General features: G+C 40.6%; 1 protein-coding gene across 1 annotated transcript in view; it reads left to right on the forward strand.

Annotated features, from left to right (window-relative positions):
* Window positions 1-17,467, forward strand: part of pacs1 (phosphofurin acidic cluster sorting protein 1) — a 68,365-nt gene that overhangs the window by 19,681 nt on the left and 31,217 nt on the right. Inside the window, exon 2 of the mRNA XM_083992696.1 lies at window positions 16,600-16,687. Coding sequence (XP_083848822.1) covers window positions 16,600-16,687 — 88 coding nt within the window. The remainder of the gene's footprint in view (window positions 1-16,599; window positions 16,688-17,467) is intronic.

The raw sequence follows: 17,467 nt of genomic DNA on the forward strand, positions 1-17,467 counted from the left end.
AGGAATCCACTGTGCAGATCTGAAAGGAGAGAGAGGCTGAGGCACGGAGAGGAGGAGAAGGAGAAGGAGGCCAGAGAAAAACAAATCAATTATTTTTAGCAGGAGATAATTATTTTGGTGGCTTTTTGCCGCTCACCTCTCCAGCGTCTTCGTCCTCACGGGGGAACAGACTGAACCCAGTGTTAAAGATTTCTGTTTTCTGTTTTTAAAACCACTTACTGGACAGATCTTGTTTTTTTCTCCTCCTGTTTACTCTCCGCTGTTTACTTAAAGTCACGCCCCTGCTGGCAGCTAATATCTTTTTTTTTTTTTTTTTCCCCAAAAAAAACCAAAACTAATGAGCTTTGTAGCTCGTTAAGGCAGGAAGCACCAGTGGACTCGTTTAGAGGGAATATGAAATCTAAAAAAACTCATTATTAACTGTAAATAGTTAACTCTCATTAATCCTAGTTAACCCTATTAGAGACCTAGATATGAGAGCTGGGTTATGAAAATATGAGCAACTGAGCAACATCCTGACTCTGATGTAACAGTATAAACACTTTTTATACAGCTCCTCTGCCCTTACTGTCATTTTATTTACTGTATGGAAACTGGTGCAAAGTTGATTTTCAGAGAGAGGAAAGCAACAGTTACAGAGAAAGCAACAGATTTTGCATAATAAAAATAAAATCAAGCCGTTGTATTCCTGTTGAAAGGATGATTTCATGGAGCGGGACAGGTCTGTATTGCTTTTATTTTGAAAAATGGGTTGTGCATTAACAAAACAGGAGGAATCATTTGTTTTTGTTGAATATAAGAGACAAACTTGGAGAAAGAAGTCGGAGTTGTGCAGTAATGAGGCTTTTTTAAGTTGATTGAAGTTGATTAGTCATTAGATATCAGTGGGCATTTAAGTGTAAAGTATCTGTGACATCAGACACAGACTCTGGTTTGGATCAATCCGCTGGATTAGCATCTGGTTCCTCTCCTTTCCTCTCCTCTGTTTGTCACAGTTAACAGTAAAGCATTCATGCATATTGATAAACAGAGCTACAATTAGCCTCCTCTCTCCTCTCTCTCTCTCTGTGTACATGTCTGTTTGCCCCCTCCTCCCCCTCCCTCCCTCCTCCCTCCTGCAGCAGACGGTTGCTATCAGTTTCTAATGTGTGTCGGCGGCGCTGGCTGCTCTGCTCCATTTGGACAAACATTGATAAGATGTGGATCAGGACAAGTGTACGGACAGTAAATGGAGAGAGATTATAAACTGGTGGGCTGCTACTGTGTGTGTGTGTGTGTGTTGACTCAAAGCTCACAGCGCCATCATCATCATCACCATCATCATCATCCAGAAGTTTCCCCATGACTCGGATCAAAAGCGGTTGCTTCTGAGCGTCGCTGTTTCTGAATGCTAATGTCACCACAGTGGGGTTGAGAACTATTTTCAGAAACTGCACAATCATCCACACACACACACACACACACTTGAATCACATCTCAAAGTGTCGTTTACACTCTGATTCTCGAAAACTCTTGATGTAGTTTTCTCCCTGAAGTTAGGATTTAAACATTTAGTTGATCAACAGAAAATGAATCAACTTTTATTTAGATAGTTCGAAATGATAAGACATTTGAAGACGTCCCCTTCGGGCTTTGGAGAATTTGAGCAAATATTTTCACAGTTTTCTGCTATTTCATTGACAGAACCAACTTTTTTTATTATATTGTTTGATAGATGGAGAAAATAATCAACAGATTAATCAATATTGAAAATAACTAGCCCCCAATCTATAATGTCATTCCTCCAAAAGCTGATGTTTCTATGTATAAATTGGGATATTCAAGACAGATTTAGCCATTTCACATAAAAAGGAAGGAAATATAGAAACATCTTATAACTTGATATTAAGCAGCTCTGTTGTCTGATCATTCATCCAGTGATGAAAACCCTGAGATGTGGTTAAAAGCTCTGGAAGACGGTTAAGATACTATTACTATTGTGATACATAATTGTAATAACTTAACTTCTTAAATCCCATTGTATACAGAGCACAACCTTTGAGGAGACTGGACTGTCTTTGTTCGTCTAACATGGACATTTCCTTTATTTTGTTTTCACAACACTGTAAAAAATAAAATTGCAGCGATGGTTAAATCAGGTTGTGTTGGGACCTCGTAGCTCACAGATCTTTGATACTTAAATGATAAAAACTTAACCGTCGTCTCTTAAATCTGATCTACTGCTTCACAGTTGCGGCTGTGTTGTGTGTTATCTCTCTTTTTTAAAGTAACAAAAATTATCTGTCAAATGAAATCACATCATCTCCTGCTCAATGACTCACACACACAATGATAAATGTGATTTACTCCCACATGCGCCTTGATTCGTAACTTTTTAAATTTTTTATTTATTTTGACTGAGTCATTTTTAAAAAAAACGCTTTTGAGAATCAAGCGCTCGACCTCCGTGGGTGAGAAACCGCCTGAAGAGCCTCGTCCTCTGTGAACAGATCCATCCTTGATTCATCTTGTATTTAATCCCAAGTAACCCAACCAGGTCTCAACCTCTGTGATGATGAGGATGAGGAGGATGAGACATCTTTAGTGGGCGATGGCGACATTTGGCTGCATCCTTTGAATTTTAAGCGTCACATTTTTATTTATTTTTTCATGTATTTGTTGTGACGTTCACGGCTCTTTTCGGTCGCCAAGAAAAAAAAAAGACAAAATTGCCTGCATGCCGCCTTTCCGGCTCTTTTAAAATGAAACCGCTGCTCCTCCAGTGTGGATGGCAACACAAGCAGCATAAACACAACCTCTACTCGGCGTGTCTCGGTAATGGTGTCTGCCAGACTCTCCTCCTCTATTGCCTTTTCATTTTTATGTTACTGGAGCATTAGTCTTGTGCAGCCAGCGATGTGGGCGAGGAAGGAGGAAGCCTCAGCCTCACTGGAGTCTGACTGCTGCTGTGACCGGCATGCTAATTATCTGGGAAGACCATGCAGGCCAGGGGTGTATCGCCTATATATAGTATATATATATACACATGCATTGCACACACACACACACATGCAGACATACAAACCCATCTTTAGACTTAATGCAATTTCTCTCGCTAATGACTGATGTCTTGGCCGACCCGACGTCCCGCCTCCTCCGGCAGCTGATTGGCCGTCACGGAGCTGTCAGGGGGGGTCACGGGTGATGAGCGGAGCATCAGACTCTGCAGAGCTTTATGACTCACTCCAGCCTGCAGGCAGGTTGTGCTCCTATATAGAGGGGGGTGGGGGGTAGGGGGGGTAGTTTCAGATAAAATGAAGGCGAGCTCACGTCCTCAAGTTATTTGCTAATCTCATGCGGCCGCGTGTCCGTTCACACCAGCTCTGGAAAGTCGAGGTTTGTTTTTTAAAACTGGAGAGAATTTGACCTTGAAAAAGCTTTTCAGACGATGAATCCCACCACGATGTTGTCGAGTGTTGTTTGTTGGCTGTAAAATTTATAAGCTCTCCTCCTCGTTCCTCCTTTGTATGATGTTAATGTATTGTCAGGGTTCCCACGCATCCTGGAAAACCTAGAAAATGGTCATGGAAAACACCTGGAAATTGAGTAAAAGGGTCAAATGTCCTGGAAAAGCTTGAGTTGTCCTGGAAAATTATTTATCGCATGGTGACATCAGCTGCCACTAAGGATTTGTTTTCCAAAGATGTGCCCAGCGAGAAAAGAAAGCTGTTTTAGGTGTGGTTTAAAAACTAAAACAACATGTTTTTGCGTTGTTCTATGATAAATTTGTCTTAATTTCTAAGCATGTAAGATATTATTTCACAGATAAGTTAGAGCCATAGACTGCACATCTTTAAATCAAACTTCTGGGGGTGAGAGAAAGGAATAGAAAGACCTACCAAGGTTATGACTCGGTGTCCGTCCTGCATTATTTAAAGGTGAATTTCATCCACCCGGTGCTGCTCCTCGGGTCACACCACAGAAATAAAAATGTGGCCTGAATCAGCTTTTCTTTTTGTTATTGTGGTGTGTATTATTCGCTGAAGTCAGAAGAAGTGAACTGTGTTGGAAATGTTTTGTTGGTCCTTTGTGGAGTTGAACAGCTGCATTTGCATGAACGTGTTGTTGGATTTTACTGTGTTACAGTCTGAACCGTGTCAATCATTTTGTCACCAGTTTGTTTACACGTCCCGTCCTGTAGAAATCCCTCTGTTCTTGTGCTTGTATTTAAAGGCAGGAAGTAGTTATATCTATTGACTAACTGTATGACGGTGGTCTTTAATACTTTTTTGGATACTGACCAAAAAGTATTTTTGTAGCACCAAGATATAAAAAATGATGAAATACTGATGTAAACATTGGTATCGACTGTTAGATTCATGGACTTATTCTTTATTTAGATGTTTAATCATTTATATATTCTGATTTTTTTTTTAAGTTGGACCATAACTGAAAGTTTATAAAATATACCTGAGCCCTATATGCATAGGAGGCCTAAGATAGCAGTCTTTTTAGTTTAACAGTGACTTGTTAGAAATCCTGCAGATGTTTTATTGCTGGTTGGTTTGAACTGGTCTCCCACAGATCAAAGGGTCGGTGGTTTGATTCCCGGTTGTTGAAGTGTCTTGTTTGGGCACAAGATAGGCTACTAAACCCTCTCTCTTTGAGTGGTTGCTGAGATAAAAAGGTCCGACTTTAAACACCTGTATTTTATGTACAACAGTAGGTTTATATGACACTAGGACTCTGCACTCTGTTTATACTTCTCTCCATCAATATAATAACTCACTTATTTCCATTTTTACACCTTGAACACTTTATTTTTATACCCCACATGACATTTCTATATTTATATTCCACATATTTTTTACCCTGGTGTTGTTTCTCCTGTTCAGTAACTCCTCTTGTGTTTCTGTGATTTGAAGCAACTTGGCACAAGAATTTACTGCAGCGTTATTTATCTATCTGGATCGATGCATCGTCAGGTCGCTACGTCGTAAAAGCCTTTTGTCTTCTCACTTGCTTTTTTGCACAAAACTCGACATCATCCTCACAAAGCTAATTGTTGTTGAGCCGTTTCTTTCTTCTTCTTTTTTTCAAAGACTATTTCTGTATCCGGCATGTTTTTACTTCTCTCAGCTCGGGAGTAAAATCAGTGCTGACAGTGCCTGTGTGTGTTTGACCACGGCGGAGGATTCAAAGATAAACTAGATCCTCATTTCTGCTCAGACAGTGTTGTTTTTCTTTCTTTTCTTTTCTTTCTTTTTTTATCTGGTAGGGGTGTGAGGTGTTTAATGTCCGAAGAGTGAAATGTCACAGTAAATCTGTGAGGATAAGAGCCAGCTCTCTTCTCTTCTCTTCTCTCTCGCTGGGCTCAAGAGCTCTGCAGCAACAATTTGCAAATACAAGGCGCTAATTAACCACGCGGAGGAGCGTCACGCCTCGCCAGAGTCACGCGCACGTCGAGCTGCCTGTCACTCAGCCTCACCACGTCCGTCGAGAGTCTGAGATGCGTTCAAAAACTTATTCTTATTCTTAATATAAAAAGCAAAGAGGAGGAGGAGGGAAAAAAAGAAAAGAAAAAAGATTCAGCGCTGCTCTGCCAAACTGTTGACATCTTTACAGGCCGTCGTCTCTCCACGCGGCTCGGAGCTATTTAAAGACGGTTGTTAGTGAGGAAACCGATGCTTGTTATTGTTGCTGCCTGTGAGCGTCCATACTGTTGACTCTCCCTCTCTCTCTCCTCCTTTCTTCCATGCTAGCTCTACCTCGCTCTGCCTCTCACGGTGTCTGCTCTTGATTTCATGCACAAGTTAATTGGAGAGAACTTATTTTTTTTAGTTGTGTGTCTGTGTGTGTGTGTGTGTGTGTGTGTGTGTGTGTGTGTGTGTGTGTGTGTGTGTCAGAGAGCTTGGATGTGTATATAAGTGTGTGTGAGGTGTTAGTGTATATGGAGGCCACCGATAAGCTTATTGAAGGCCCCGGGATCAAACCTCTCCATGTGAGGGTTTAAGCCACATCAGCTCCCACCACCTCCCTTTAAAATCCACACTCACACACAGACACACACACACACACACACACACACACACACACACACACACACACACACACACACACACGTGCACGCTCATGCACACACAAGCATCACAGTCTGTTGCCGTAGGTTGGTCAGTGTTGGATCAGCTCCAGGTTTTCAGGGCTGGACGTTTGAGAAACTTTCTGCTGTAACTCTCTCTGGGTCTTGTTTGTGTGTTGGTGTGTGTGTGTGCGTGCATGCACCATAGTGGTGTGTGTGTGTGTGTGTGTGTGTGTGTGTGTGTGTGTGTGTGTGTGTGTGTGTGTGTGTGTGTATATCTGTGTATCTGTGTGTGCAGAGGCAACTGAGCCCTGCAGTAAATCTGCTCGGATCAAAGTGACTCTGGAAAGGTGGCAAATAAATGGATGAAGGGGGAAATAGGGTTTGGCTGAATTCACTCTGGGTGCTTATTTCTGGACCACACACACACACACACACACACACACACACACACTGATCATAGTCTTGTGTGTGCGTGTGTGTGTATTATCCCTATATATATGTGTGTGATTAACTCTCAGCTATGCCTGTGGCACGTGTTTGTGTTTGTGAGCCTGTAGCTGTAGTTTCCATTAAAAGTCATGTTTGTGAACTTTTTTAGAACTATTATTTTTTTTATATAATACAAAAAATAAAGAAAGATTAAAATGCACTGTAAATAAATAATGAAGTCCACTAGGTTCAGCCTGGACATTATGAATCACCAACGTTATGCCATAATCTTTTTATATTTGTATTTATTTTAGAATAAATGAGCCTCCGTGAGTTATGAAATCGTTCCCTTGTGTATTAAAAACATGTTATTGTTACATCGTGGGTATCACGCTGTGCTCTGGGCCCATCACTGGGATTGAATGTTTTTTAAATAATCTGTCAGAGAGCTGTTGTCAGTCTCTCCATGAAACTGTCAAATAGACTTTTTTTTTCTTTTCTTTTGTTCCCTTAGTTCCTCATCATCCGTCGTCCCCAGAGCGACACACGACGAAGGTTTTAGTCTGTTCACTTTCTGTTTTTTTCTATCTTTAGTTCGACAAGGTTTTTGCATCAGCACTAATCTGACTGTGACTCGACGTATTTTAGGTGATCATCAACAGCATGTGTTTCCTTTTTGGTTTCATGTAGTTGTGTAATCGCTATGCGGTAACGCGGTTTCCAAATAAAGGTGCAGGAACTTATTTGGTCACTCTTCCTTCATGATACAAACAGGTTGTGGATTTTCTAACCAATATATTGTGTGGTTTTTAGTTTTTCAAACATCAAAGTATTATTTTCTATTTGTTTCCATGGATTTCCTGAACTGACCATAATGATCTCTCAGAAGACTTAATATGTAACAGTACATACATTTGCTTTATAGTTATAGCAGCTACAGTCATATTGGTAATTTATTTGAATTTATATCATCATACTGATTTGAACCAATCGATTAGAAGTATTAAATCTAATAAGTGTCTGTAGTTAATCAAGACTGAATCACAAATTAAATGTCCAAAAAGGACCATAACGAGATATTTCTCAAGTGTTAATAATGAACAAACATGCTGGCTATTTGAAAATACAACTTTATTATACACTAACCAACCAACAACAACGTATTAACCTCAGCCCATCAGGCACAGACGTCCTCATTGACTTTTCAGTTCAACAAGACTCAGTAACATGAGAACTTAAACTTATAAAAGTAAACATTCAGCATTAACAACAGACACACAGGACGACATGTACTGTACAATGTTAAAAGCAAATAACAGTTTAGTCAACAGACCCGAGGACACAGGGCGGATTCATTTACTGCGACTGAACAGAACATTTTAATTGTGTGTCAATAAGAAATATTTGCATTAATACATCACTACCACTTACACCTTGACAACCCTAATAATAATACATATCAATATTTTTATTGATGCAGATTTAAGATTATGACATTAAAAAAAAACAAAAAAACACTGGTCTGGACTTCACCTAACGTAATGACGACCTATTGATTCAGATTATTGTTTCTATCATCTCTAAGACACTGGATCTCACTGTGTGTGTGTGTTTGTACTTGTGTGTGTGTGTGTGTTGTGTCCAGAGCGATCAGGGTTTCGGCCCTGGCCGTGTGTCAGACTAATCCATGTAATGGAATGATAATGAGTTTGGAGGAGAAGAGGAGGAGAAGCTAATAAAGAAGGAGAGCACGACTCTCATTCTCCGGCTCGACGACAGATTCGGCAACGCCATTGATCACAATTACCTGGGGGAGGAGGGATGGAGGGATGGAGGGGGGGGGGTGACTTAAGAGAAGGAGAGAGGGTGGAGCGGACGCTGTAGAGTTGACTTACCGTTACATAACGGAGGGAGGAGGACAGGAATTGTCCTTAAGCGAGGGAGGAGGAGAAAGATGATGAACAGAGTAAGGAAGGAAGGAATGAAGGAGAGGAGAGGTGATGTGGGATCAGAGGAGGTGTTGGGAGGGGGGCGGGGGGGTAAAGATTAAAAAGAGGAGAGGACGGGGTGTGGAGACTCAGTATTGTGTTGTTTTTTTGCTGTGACACGGCAAGGTCACACCTCCCATGACAGACTGTTGTCAAGGGAACCATAGGCACCTTCCTCTTAAAGCCACAGGCGTTCACACCCACCAGCCCCTCCCATACCCACACACACACACACACACACACACACACACACACACACACAGTTACACTTCTCTCACATTTAGACACACTCACACACTTTGAAGTTCATCTTTAGGCTTCAGTTTCTCATCCGTCATGGCCGTCTTTCCTCTCTCTCTCTCTCTTTGAAAACATCAGACAGTTAATACATTATAAAAAATCATTCATTTCATCATTCACTGGGTAAAAATGCCAAACACTTTCCAGTTCTGGCTTCTTAAGTTACATTAAATGGAGCCAACAGCTGTAAATGAATCTTTCTTCAAATTTCTCCTTGTGTTAGTATTTTGTGTTTGTTTTTTGTCCTCGGCTTCAAATCCAAGAGCGCTAACTTCTTAACAAACCGTCACTTTTTTCTGCCACTGGCGTCTTACTCACTGCTTTATTTTCTATTTTCTAAATTACTAATACCGAAGCGCGAGAGGCTGCAGGATGACTTCATGCTCTCGTCAATGACTCAAACCAACTCCCAAGATAACGACTCGCTCACAGTAGGAGAAGTAAAATCATTAGTGGTCCGTTGATGTGACGGAGCGGAGGGAGGAAGATGATTAAAAATGCGAAATGCAGATGATTATTTCTGAATGAATGAAAGACTGAAATCTTTGTTGGTGTTGTTGCTGATCAATTAACTGATCATGCATGCTAAAGGTCATTTACACACTTTGGCAGTCTCTAATATAAAGTCTGTATGTGGGGAGCACTGGTGTGTGTAAATGCAGTGTTTTTGGATTTGCGACAAGGAAATCAATTTACATGAGTTATTTAGTCTCTCTAGTGTGACTTTTTGATATTTTATTGATTGACGATTGATCAGTAAATTGGAAAAAATGCCAGGACTGACAGATAAATCTATAAATTGAGCTCTAACTCGATGAAAAGTGAAGAATTTTCTTCATATTGTGCTTCAGCTCACTTTTTCTTTGATATTTCATGACCTGTAATTGTGTGTTTGTTTTCCTTTGTGTGTGTGTTTGTGTACGCGACCTACGCTCGTCTGTGTTTCCTCTCAGTCTGGCCTTTCCAGAATGTCAGAGGTCAATCTTCCCACACACATTTATCGAACTGCTCTCTGCCTCCGTCAGCTCCATCCTTTCATCCAACCCCCCAACCCCTCCTCTGCCGCCTTCTTCCCTAAACCAATAAACAGATAAACAGCAGTGGCTTCTGGGAAAACACGAACGGTGATCAGGAATTCAGTGACAGTGACGACGGTGACTAAGAAGTTAAGGTCTTCCTCCTCCGGCGTGTCCCACAGAAACACAGGGACCGACTCTGCCAAACTGACCCACTGAGAACACACACACACACAGTAAAACACACACACACACACCCTACGGACAGGAGGCTTTCTCAACATGAGCTCTCGTCTCACTCTTCGTCTTTTTATTACGTAACGTTGAAGCAACGCCGTCGTAGCACGGTTTGGTTTCGCAACCACAGGACAAGGGCACGAGTGAAGATGCTACGTGTGAACACCGTCGGCCGTCGTTGCATCAGATCCATTAAAACAGTTAAATTGCAAAATGTGGAAAATTCACATAAACTTTCCGAGAGCTTTGCAACAGGCACAGAAATAAAACAGGCAGTAGCTGCAGGAAGAGACGTCTTTTAATTTACAGGATGTGAAACAAATATGAAAAAATACATATAAAATGACCTTTAAAGGGCAAATATTTAACTTGCTCTGTTTTCAATTTATCTTTGTCACCTTTACTTTTTGGTATTTCGTATGCTTATGTAGGCTATGTTTCAAAGTTTTGAGTTTCGGCTTGTCCTCAAATGTTTTGTGTTTTGTCTCGGCTATATTGTAAATGAGGTTGCTTCGACCTCAATATATTTCCAAGTTTAAATAAAGGTTATAATAATAATAATAATAATAATAATAGCTTATTTCCCTTGATAAATGTCTTAAATATATAAACGGCTATAAAAGATTAATTGTTTTCCAGCAGATTTATTATTTTCCAGTTACATTATTGATTATTCCGGTACATCAGGTGGTGAACACATGTTGCTCATACAGTGTGTCTTCTCTGGAAGTAGAGTTTGTTAAATTCCTGACAACAAATTAAAAGAAGTGAAACCTGTGAGCTGTAGGTAAAATATGCGTCAGCACACGTTTTACAAGTGAAGTTGTGGGTTTTTTTCCCCCTACTCCTGTACAGTTACCTCACACAGGTTTGAACTTGCTGGATGGATGTGGAAAGGTGAGCGATCCTCTTCCGTTTGTACTTTTTATAGTTTGTTTTAATTTCCCTGGAGGTGCCAGAGGGGCGGAGCTACAGCGGCTGCGTCAGGCGACTGTTACTGTTAGGAAGTTTTAGTCGACCACAGGAGAAAAAAAAGGGTTTGAACAACAGTTTAGTTCAGTTTTGAGTGGTTACGACCTAAAATGAATGAGTCACCGGTAAAACCAGTGGCTGCTTTAACTTCCCACTATTGTCACATCACATGCAATGAAAAGACCTCAAGCAACAATGCAACGGTTATACTGATTATATTGCTTGGATTATTATGAACTCAGTCATAAAGTTTATTCCTTTATTGTTGTTATGTGTGACAATAAGCCACTGTTCCCTCATCAAGGGGATCATGGGTATAGTTTATTCTGACTCTGTACTATTTTGGTCCTCAGTCACTGTCTTCTTGTTGACTAAATACTCATTAGATCACCAAAATAACCTCTATTTACTGCTGTTTGAGCTCTGGTGGACTGAAAAGAGGAAAAAAGGAAATTCCTGAACCTTTATAAAGGACATAATTTTATATATTCTGCATATTTGTAAAGATTTAGAATAGAATAAATGGACACAAACAGGATAAGGATGTCAGAAACCAATGAGAGACTAACACATTGTTGGTTTGGGTCTTTTTTTTACAAAATATATTCCCCTAAAGTCGTTTTAAACAGTCAATTAATTGATTTGTAGATTGCCCAAAGATGTAGTTGTGAGGTTTTGTTGGTTTTCTCTTGTCTAATGTGATGATGAACAATAGAATACCTTTGGATGCTGAAGTGTTCTTCATCGACCAGATAAGACAACAGTCTGCAGATGAATTGATAATTAAGGCTGAACAATGAAGAGACAAAGAGACGAGTGAAAGAAAAGAACAATGAAACTCAAACAATACAACATGTGACGGATCGTCTCTGTTATTTTAATCTTCTTTTCCGCGACTGTTAATTATAATAGAGCTGCAGAAGTGATTGACATCCACCAGATGAATAAATAAAGACATTAAATCAGTATTATTTCTTGGACCTTGAAATGCTTATATCATATTTGAGCCCAATACGAGCTACAGTGTGTCCTAGTGGGAATTAATCCAAATCCTGGTTTAGCTGGACTCTAAAAGACAAATCGGGGTTGTTGTTCTTTCCATTGTGTTCTGCAGCCTGTGATTACATCCCAGCTGTTGCCGTGCAGAAGCAGGTTTGTAATTATTGGTGCGCCGTGTTCCCGTTTCCATTCTTTTACTGTACAAGGAAATCCTCCCAGTCACTGTCCTCTGCTGGGATTCTTTCTTTTCTCTTTTTTGAATCCTCCTCGGCTCGTTTCCGTCCTTTTTTTTTGTTCAGATTGATAATAACTCACAGTGACGGACGGTTGAGGGGCTGTCGAGGAAGGAGTGAGAACCGGATTGGACTGTTTTGACCTTTACCATGTGAACCCCCGCTCCTCTGTGAGGCGTTCGAGTGCTGGAGTGATGTTTCTGAAGCATTTGACTCACATTGGTTGAGTAAAAGACTGTTTTTCCTTTTGTGCTGTTTCCTTCATTAAAGAGATGTGCGATCCTTAACCCGATAGCGGTCGAGAATAAAACTGTGTTTCTGCTCGATGCTCTAATGGACGGCTTCTGTTTCAAACCTTTGTAGATTTACCAACGGTTGTGTAACGGACTGGTACGGTACCGGTATGGTTCAACCGACTGCTGCAGCACTTCAAGAGGTTCTGATTTGATTTCTAGCGCCACCGCAGCTCTGGTTCTGGTTCTGCTTGGATTCAGACCTGCAGAGAGCACTGGGTCTTGATTTCAGGACCCTCCGACAAGCCACCGCCCCTCGGCAGCCTCGCGAAGGTCCCAGAGGGGTCGTAAACGGTTAATGTCTCGTCAACTCGTCAATCGATCACATCACTCCCTTTGAGGGGAAACGCTGCCGAGCTGTTACGGCCAGATGATGTCATGATGAGACTGACATCATCATACAGAGTGACTGCTTCTGGAAACTGAAACCTTTGTTCACAGTTTAATATAAACTGTGAAACCCACTACATGTAAACAATAAGCTGGTTTAGGCACAGAGGTTTGGCCATTTGTGGCCATTGTGGTAGGTCTGTCACAGTCTGGTCTACAGAGGATTCACACTGTGCATCGCCAGCTGTACCTACTGTTACTGTTGTATCACAAAGTGCGGCCATAGTTACAATGACAACATGTCGATTTTTCTGTCAGAAACATGAAGTTTTAAGGCCTTTGTTTCAGCAGAAACTTAGATTAAACTTAGATTCAAAAGATGTACCTTGAACCTCCATATCTTCCTGTTTTGGCTGATCTTTACATCTTTACTTTAACATTTTAGTTATTATTAAGGTGTTTTGTTACGTCTTGATGATTTATGGATTTAATTGTTGTTCTATTCTTTGGCACTTTATTGATTGTATTGTGTTTTGTTGCCTGTTCTCAACATAGGTGGTAGGACCTTTGCTCAGCATGAGGCCTAACCTTACCTCCATGCATTCCTTAGTCTAAAATAAAGGTTGAATGAATGAATGAATGAATGGATGAGACAAGTGTTTCTCCGTTGGGCTTGTTTGCCTTCATTACTGATGCAACGAATCCTGGGGTAGTTTGGGACCACAGGGGATCCATCCTTTTGGATCTACTGTTACCTGGTCAGAGAAAGCTGCATCTGTAGGAGCCTTCGAAACGGGACAGTCTGGTTTGTGACGCAGTTAAGGATGCGGTCCTTGAACTGGGACACACAAAGAGACGACGTCTGCTGCTGCTGATGTCTCTCACTCTGAGTACCGGCCTCTCCCTCCTCCCTAATGCCTTACTGTACCTCAGGTGCTTCAGCCCCGTCCCAGATCGACCCCTGGCACCTGGCCCTCCTCCCTCTCTGCCGTGAATCATCCCACTCGGATCCAGCAGGTGTAAGCAGAAGCTGCACTTAACCGCTCTTTCCTCCGGCCGGGGGGAAAGAGAAATTGATTTGTTCTTCTTATTCATAGGTTTTAACCTCTCCTGGGCACTTTGATCCCCGGCTGGAAAGCCACGGGCCTCGAGGAGGAAGAAGAAGAGCCCTTAAAGGCGTTTGTCGTTGGGTGTTTTCAGCGGTTGCATCAACAGCAGCAGTCGATGCCACTCGTCCAATTTTCAGCGTTGGGACGCGAGCGCCGAAAAGAAAGATGAAAGGTAGTCCGCTAAGTGAGGTGTGGGGTGGACTTGGAGGCCGGCCCAGGTGGAGATGACAGGGAGAGAGAGAGAGGTGTGTTTGGATCAGGAGCTGCAATTCTTCTCTCCACTCGTGCTGCTGCTGCCTTTAATCTTTCCAGTCGTCATTAGAGGTCGTATCAGGAGGAGCTCGAGTGTTTCTGTCCACACGTCACCGCACGGCCTCCGTCCTCCTCTTGGCAGCATTGTCGATGTTCTCCATCAGTGGTTGTATTGATTGATATTTTCTGTGAAAACAGACACGAATCGCCACATTTTAGAAGCTACAACCAGCAGAAATTGGTGTTTTCACCTATTAAGACATTTCTTAATATTATTTTTGCTAACTATACACATTATTCTGTTTGTCCTGGAAATAAAAATCCACTCTTTTTTTTTGTTTTTTCTCTATATTTCTATTGTCAGACAGTTCACCTCTTTGTGTCGGGCTCAGATCTCTGTTCTCTGACTCGTCTGTCTCTCTTCCTTTGCTCTTTTCTCTCCTCTTTGTCTGACTGCTCGTCGTTTCCTCTGGATTCATCTCTATCTCCACATCTTTTTTCCTCTTATCTGTCATTTTCCTCTGTCTTTCCCCTCTCGTCTCTATTGTCTCTCTGGCTCTTTGTCAGTCTGCCTGACTCTGCCTTTTTCCTGTCTATAATTCTTTGACATAATGTCTACTTTTTTATTTTTTCTCTCTCTCTCTTTGTTTTCACCCATATCTCTTCTCAACCCCCCACTCCCCCACCATCGGCCCCGGCTCAGGTCTATTTTGGTGGTTTTACTTTGTGTCTCTGAAGCCCTGGAGATGAATTATTGAACAGACTGACCCTCCTGCTGTTTGGGTGCAGGGTGTGTGTCTTTTCTCTGGATCAATCCCACTTCTTTAAGTGCTTCTGCTCATGCGTGGCCCCTGTGTTTTTGAACAGTTTAAGTGTTTTTCCATGTGTGTGTGTGTGTGTGTATGTGTGTGTGTGTAGCTGTTCGGGAGACTTGTGGCTCCACACACACTAACTTGTATTTGCACAAGCTCCTGTTTCTTCAATGACTGTCAAATGGAAGAAATCCAGCATGAATCTGTTTGTGTGTGTTTTCGCTCTGACGTAAGTGTTGGGGAAAAGGACACTTTTACCAAAATAGCAAACCATTTTCAGTAACGTCGTGGGCTGGATTGAATCTTTTTTTTTTTTTTTTTCTAACAGCTTGTCATCCGACAAAACACAAAGCTGCTCTAAATTTTTCAGAGAAAGTGAAGATGGAGCAGGAAGCAGACGACAGATCACAGGGTTACAAGCTGCAACATCATATGTGCATTTAGTCCAGGATGTGCTCTTATATTTGACCTACATATGTACAGTTTAATTCAAATTAATAGTACTTTTAGTATAAAAAGATATCTTGTTTTTGTATTTCATGTTTCTATATTCACAATAATTTTACTCTTCTCTATTTGCCCAAAGTGCTCTCTCGTAATTTACATTTTTCCCCGAACATCAGTCTCAGTGTTGGGAGTCAAATTTGGTCTCATAAATATAGAGGATGAAAATCTATACTAATATGAATTCCAGTTTGCTGTCTTGTTTTTTATTCAAACAAATGGTTTTATAACGTTTTCAGTGTTGTTGCTGCAGTTTCTGATTTTAATTTAGATAAAGTCATTAACAGTGAAGTCTCCAGCTGAGCTCCGTTTTTAAGCATCATGAGTCAAAAATAAACAAAAGAGATTTAACAAGAAATTGTTTCCAGCGTCAACAGCGTCTCATCCATGTTTCCTCCTCCAGGCAGAACGAATGTTTATCACAGGGAGTTAGGTAACACTTTATTTTAAGGAGTCCTTGTTCCTGTGTATCTACCTAATTAATTACAGTGTAATTACCTATGTAACCGTATGTAATAACATGTACTTACATTGTAAATACATTTTATTTATTTATTTTAATGTTTATTTTGCAGGGACGATACATACAACATTGTCACAAAGAATGAAAAATGCGATGAATACAAGACGTATAGTGTATTTTAGTGTACTTACAGGTCCTTGTTACACTTGTAATAAGAAATTACAGTGTAAATTACAAAAGTTTTAAAAAGTGTAACAAGGACCTGTAAGTACACGAAAATACACTATGTATTTACAATGTAAGTACATGTTATTACATACGGTTACATAGGTAATTACACTGTAATTAATTAGGTAGATACACAGGAACAAGGACCCCTTAAAATAAAGTGTTACCAGGAGTTACATAAGAAGCAGAGAAGTCGGACCTGGTGTTGATTTGATGAATGTGAATAAATTCAGCCCTGGTCAGTTTTACAGTTTGTTAAGTGTCCAGTTTGGCTTTTAGAGTGAATAAGTGGACGTGGACTTGAGAGGATAAAGCACCTTGACGCTCGGCTGATGAATATTCAGTCTAATTGTGTGTGTTTTTTTCTCTCCAGGCTGTTCAATCTGACTCTGAAGAAGCTGATCATGCTGAAGGAGCTGGATAAAGACCTCACCTCCGTGGTGATCGCCGTCAAACTGCAGGTACGTACGAGACGGCTCCATCATTCAGCTCACAACAAAACACACAAAAACAAACCTGAACTGATGTGTTTTCATCTTTAAATCCAGTTGTTTCTTCAAGCAGCACATGGGAATATATATATATATATATATAAGTGTATTGTGAAATTAAGCTTTGAAATGTGGATTCAAACTAAAGTAGCTTTAATGAATGCATGAAATTTTACACATCTAAATCGAAAAATGATAAGAGGCCTCATCACAGCAACAATGTTGACATATATAATTGATATATGATATAATTATCAATCAATATCAATAATCAAATGGATAAATAAAAGATCTATTGGTGACATTTTCAATCATTTAATTCAGACCCTTTAGTTTTTTGTATTTTAGAATTCATTTTTCCCTGAAGGAGCCAAACAGATAGATGTTGAAACGCTGCTGAATGAAGCACAGACGCTGCACTTTTTTTTTCTTTCCTCTTTTTTCTATTTCTGTTGTGCTGTTCATTGTTTTGTTGAGTCAGGTTATTGGATCTGGACACACTTCCCTTTTTCTGCCTTTTACAGACAAAACACTGTTAGAGTCAGATGTTTCCAGCTTCTTTAAGTTACATTCTGTATACTTGTTTCAGAATCTGCAGCGTTGCAATGTTGTTCATTTATGTACAGATACAGATGGAGCAGGTTATTTAAGGTGATTAATTTGATTTTTTGTCCAATTGTGTGTAAATATTTTCTTGCAGACTGCACATAAAGCCATAGCTACTATGATGGAGGATATTATAGGAGCTAG

This window comes from Trachurus trachurus, assembly GCF_905171665.1.
Source record: "Trachurus trachurus genome assembly, chromosome: 18".
Classification (NCBI taxonomy): Eukaryota; Metazoa; Chordata; class Actinopteri; order Carangiformes; family Carangidae; genus Trachurus; species Trachurus trachurus.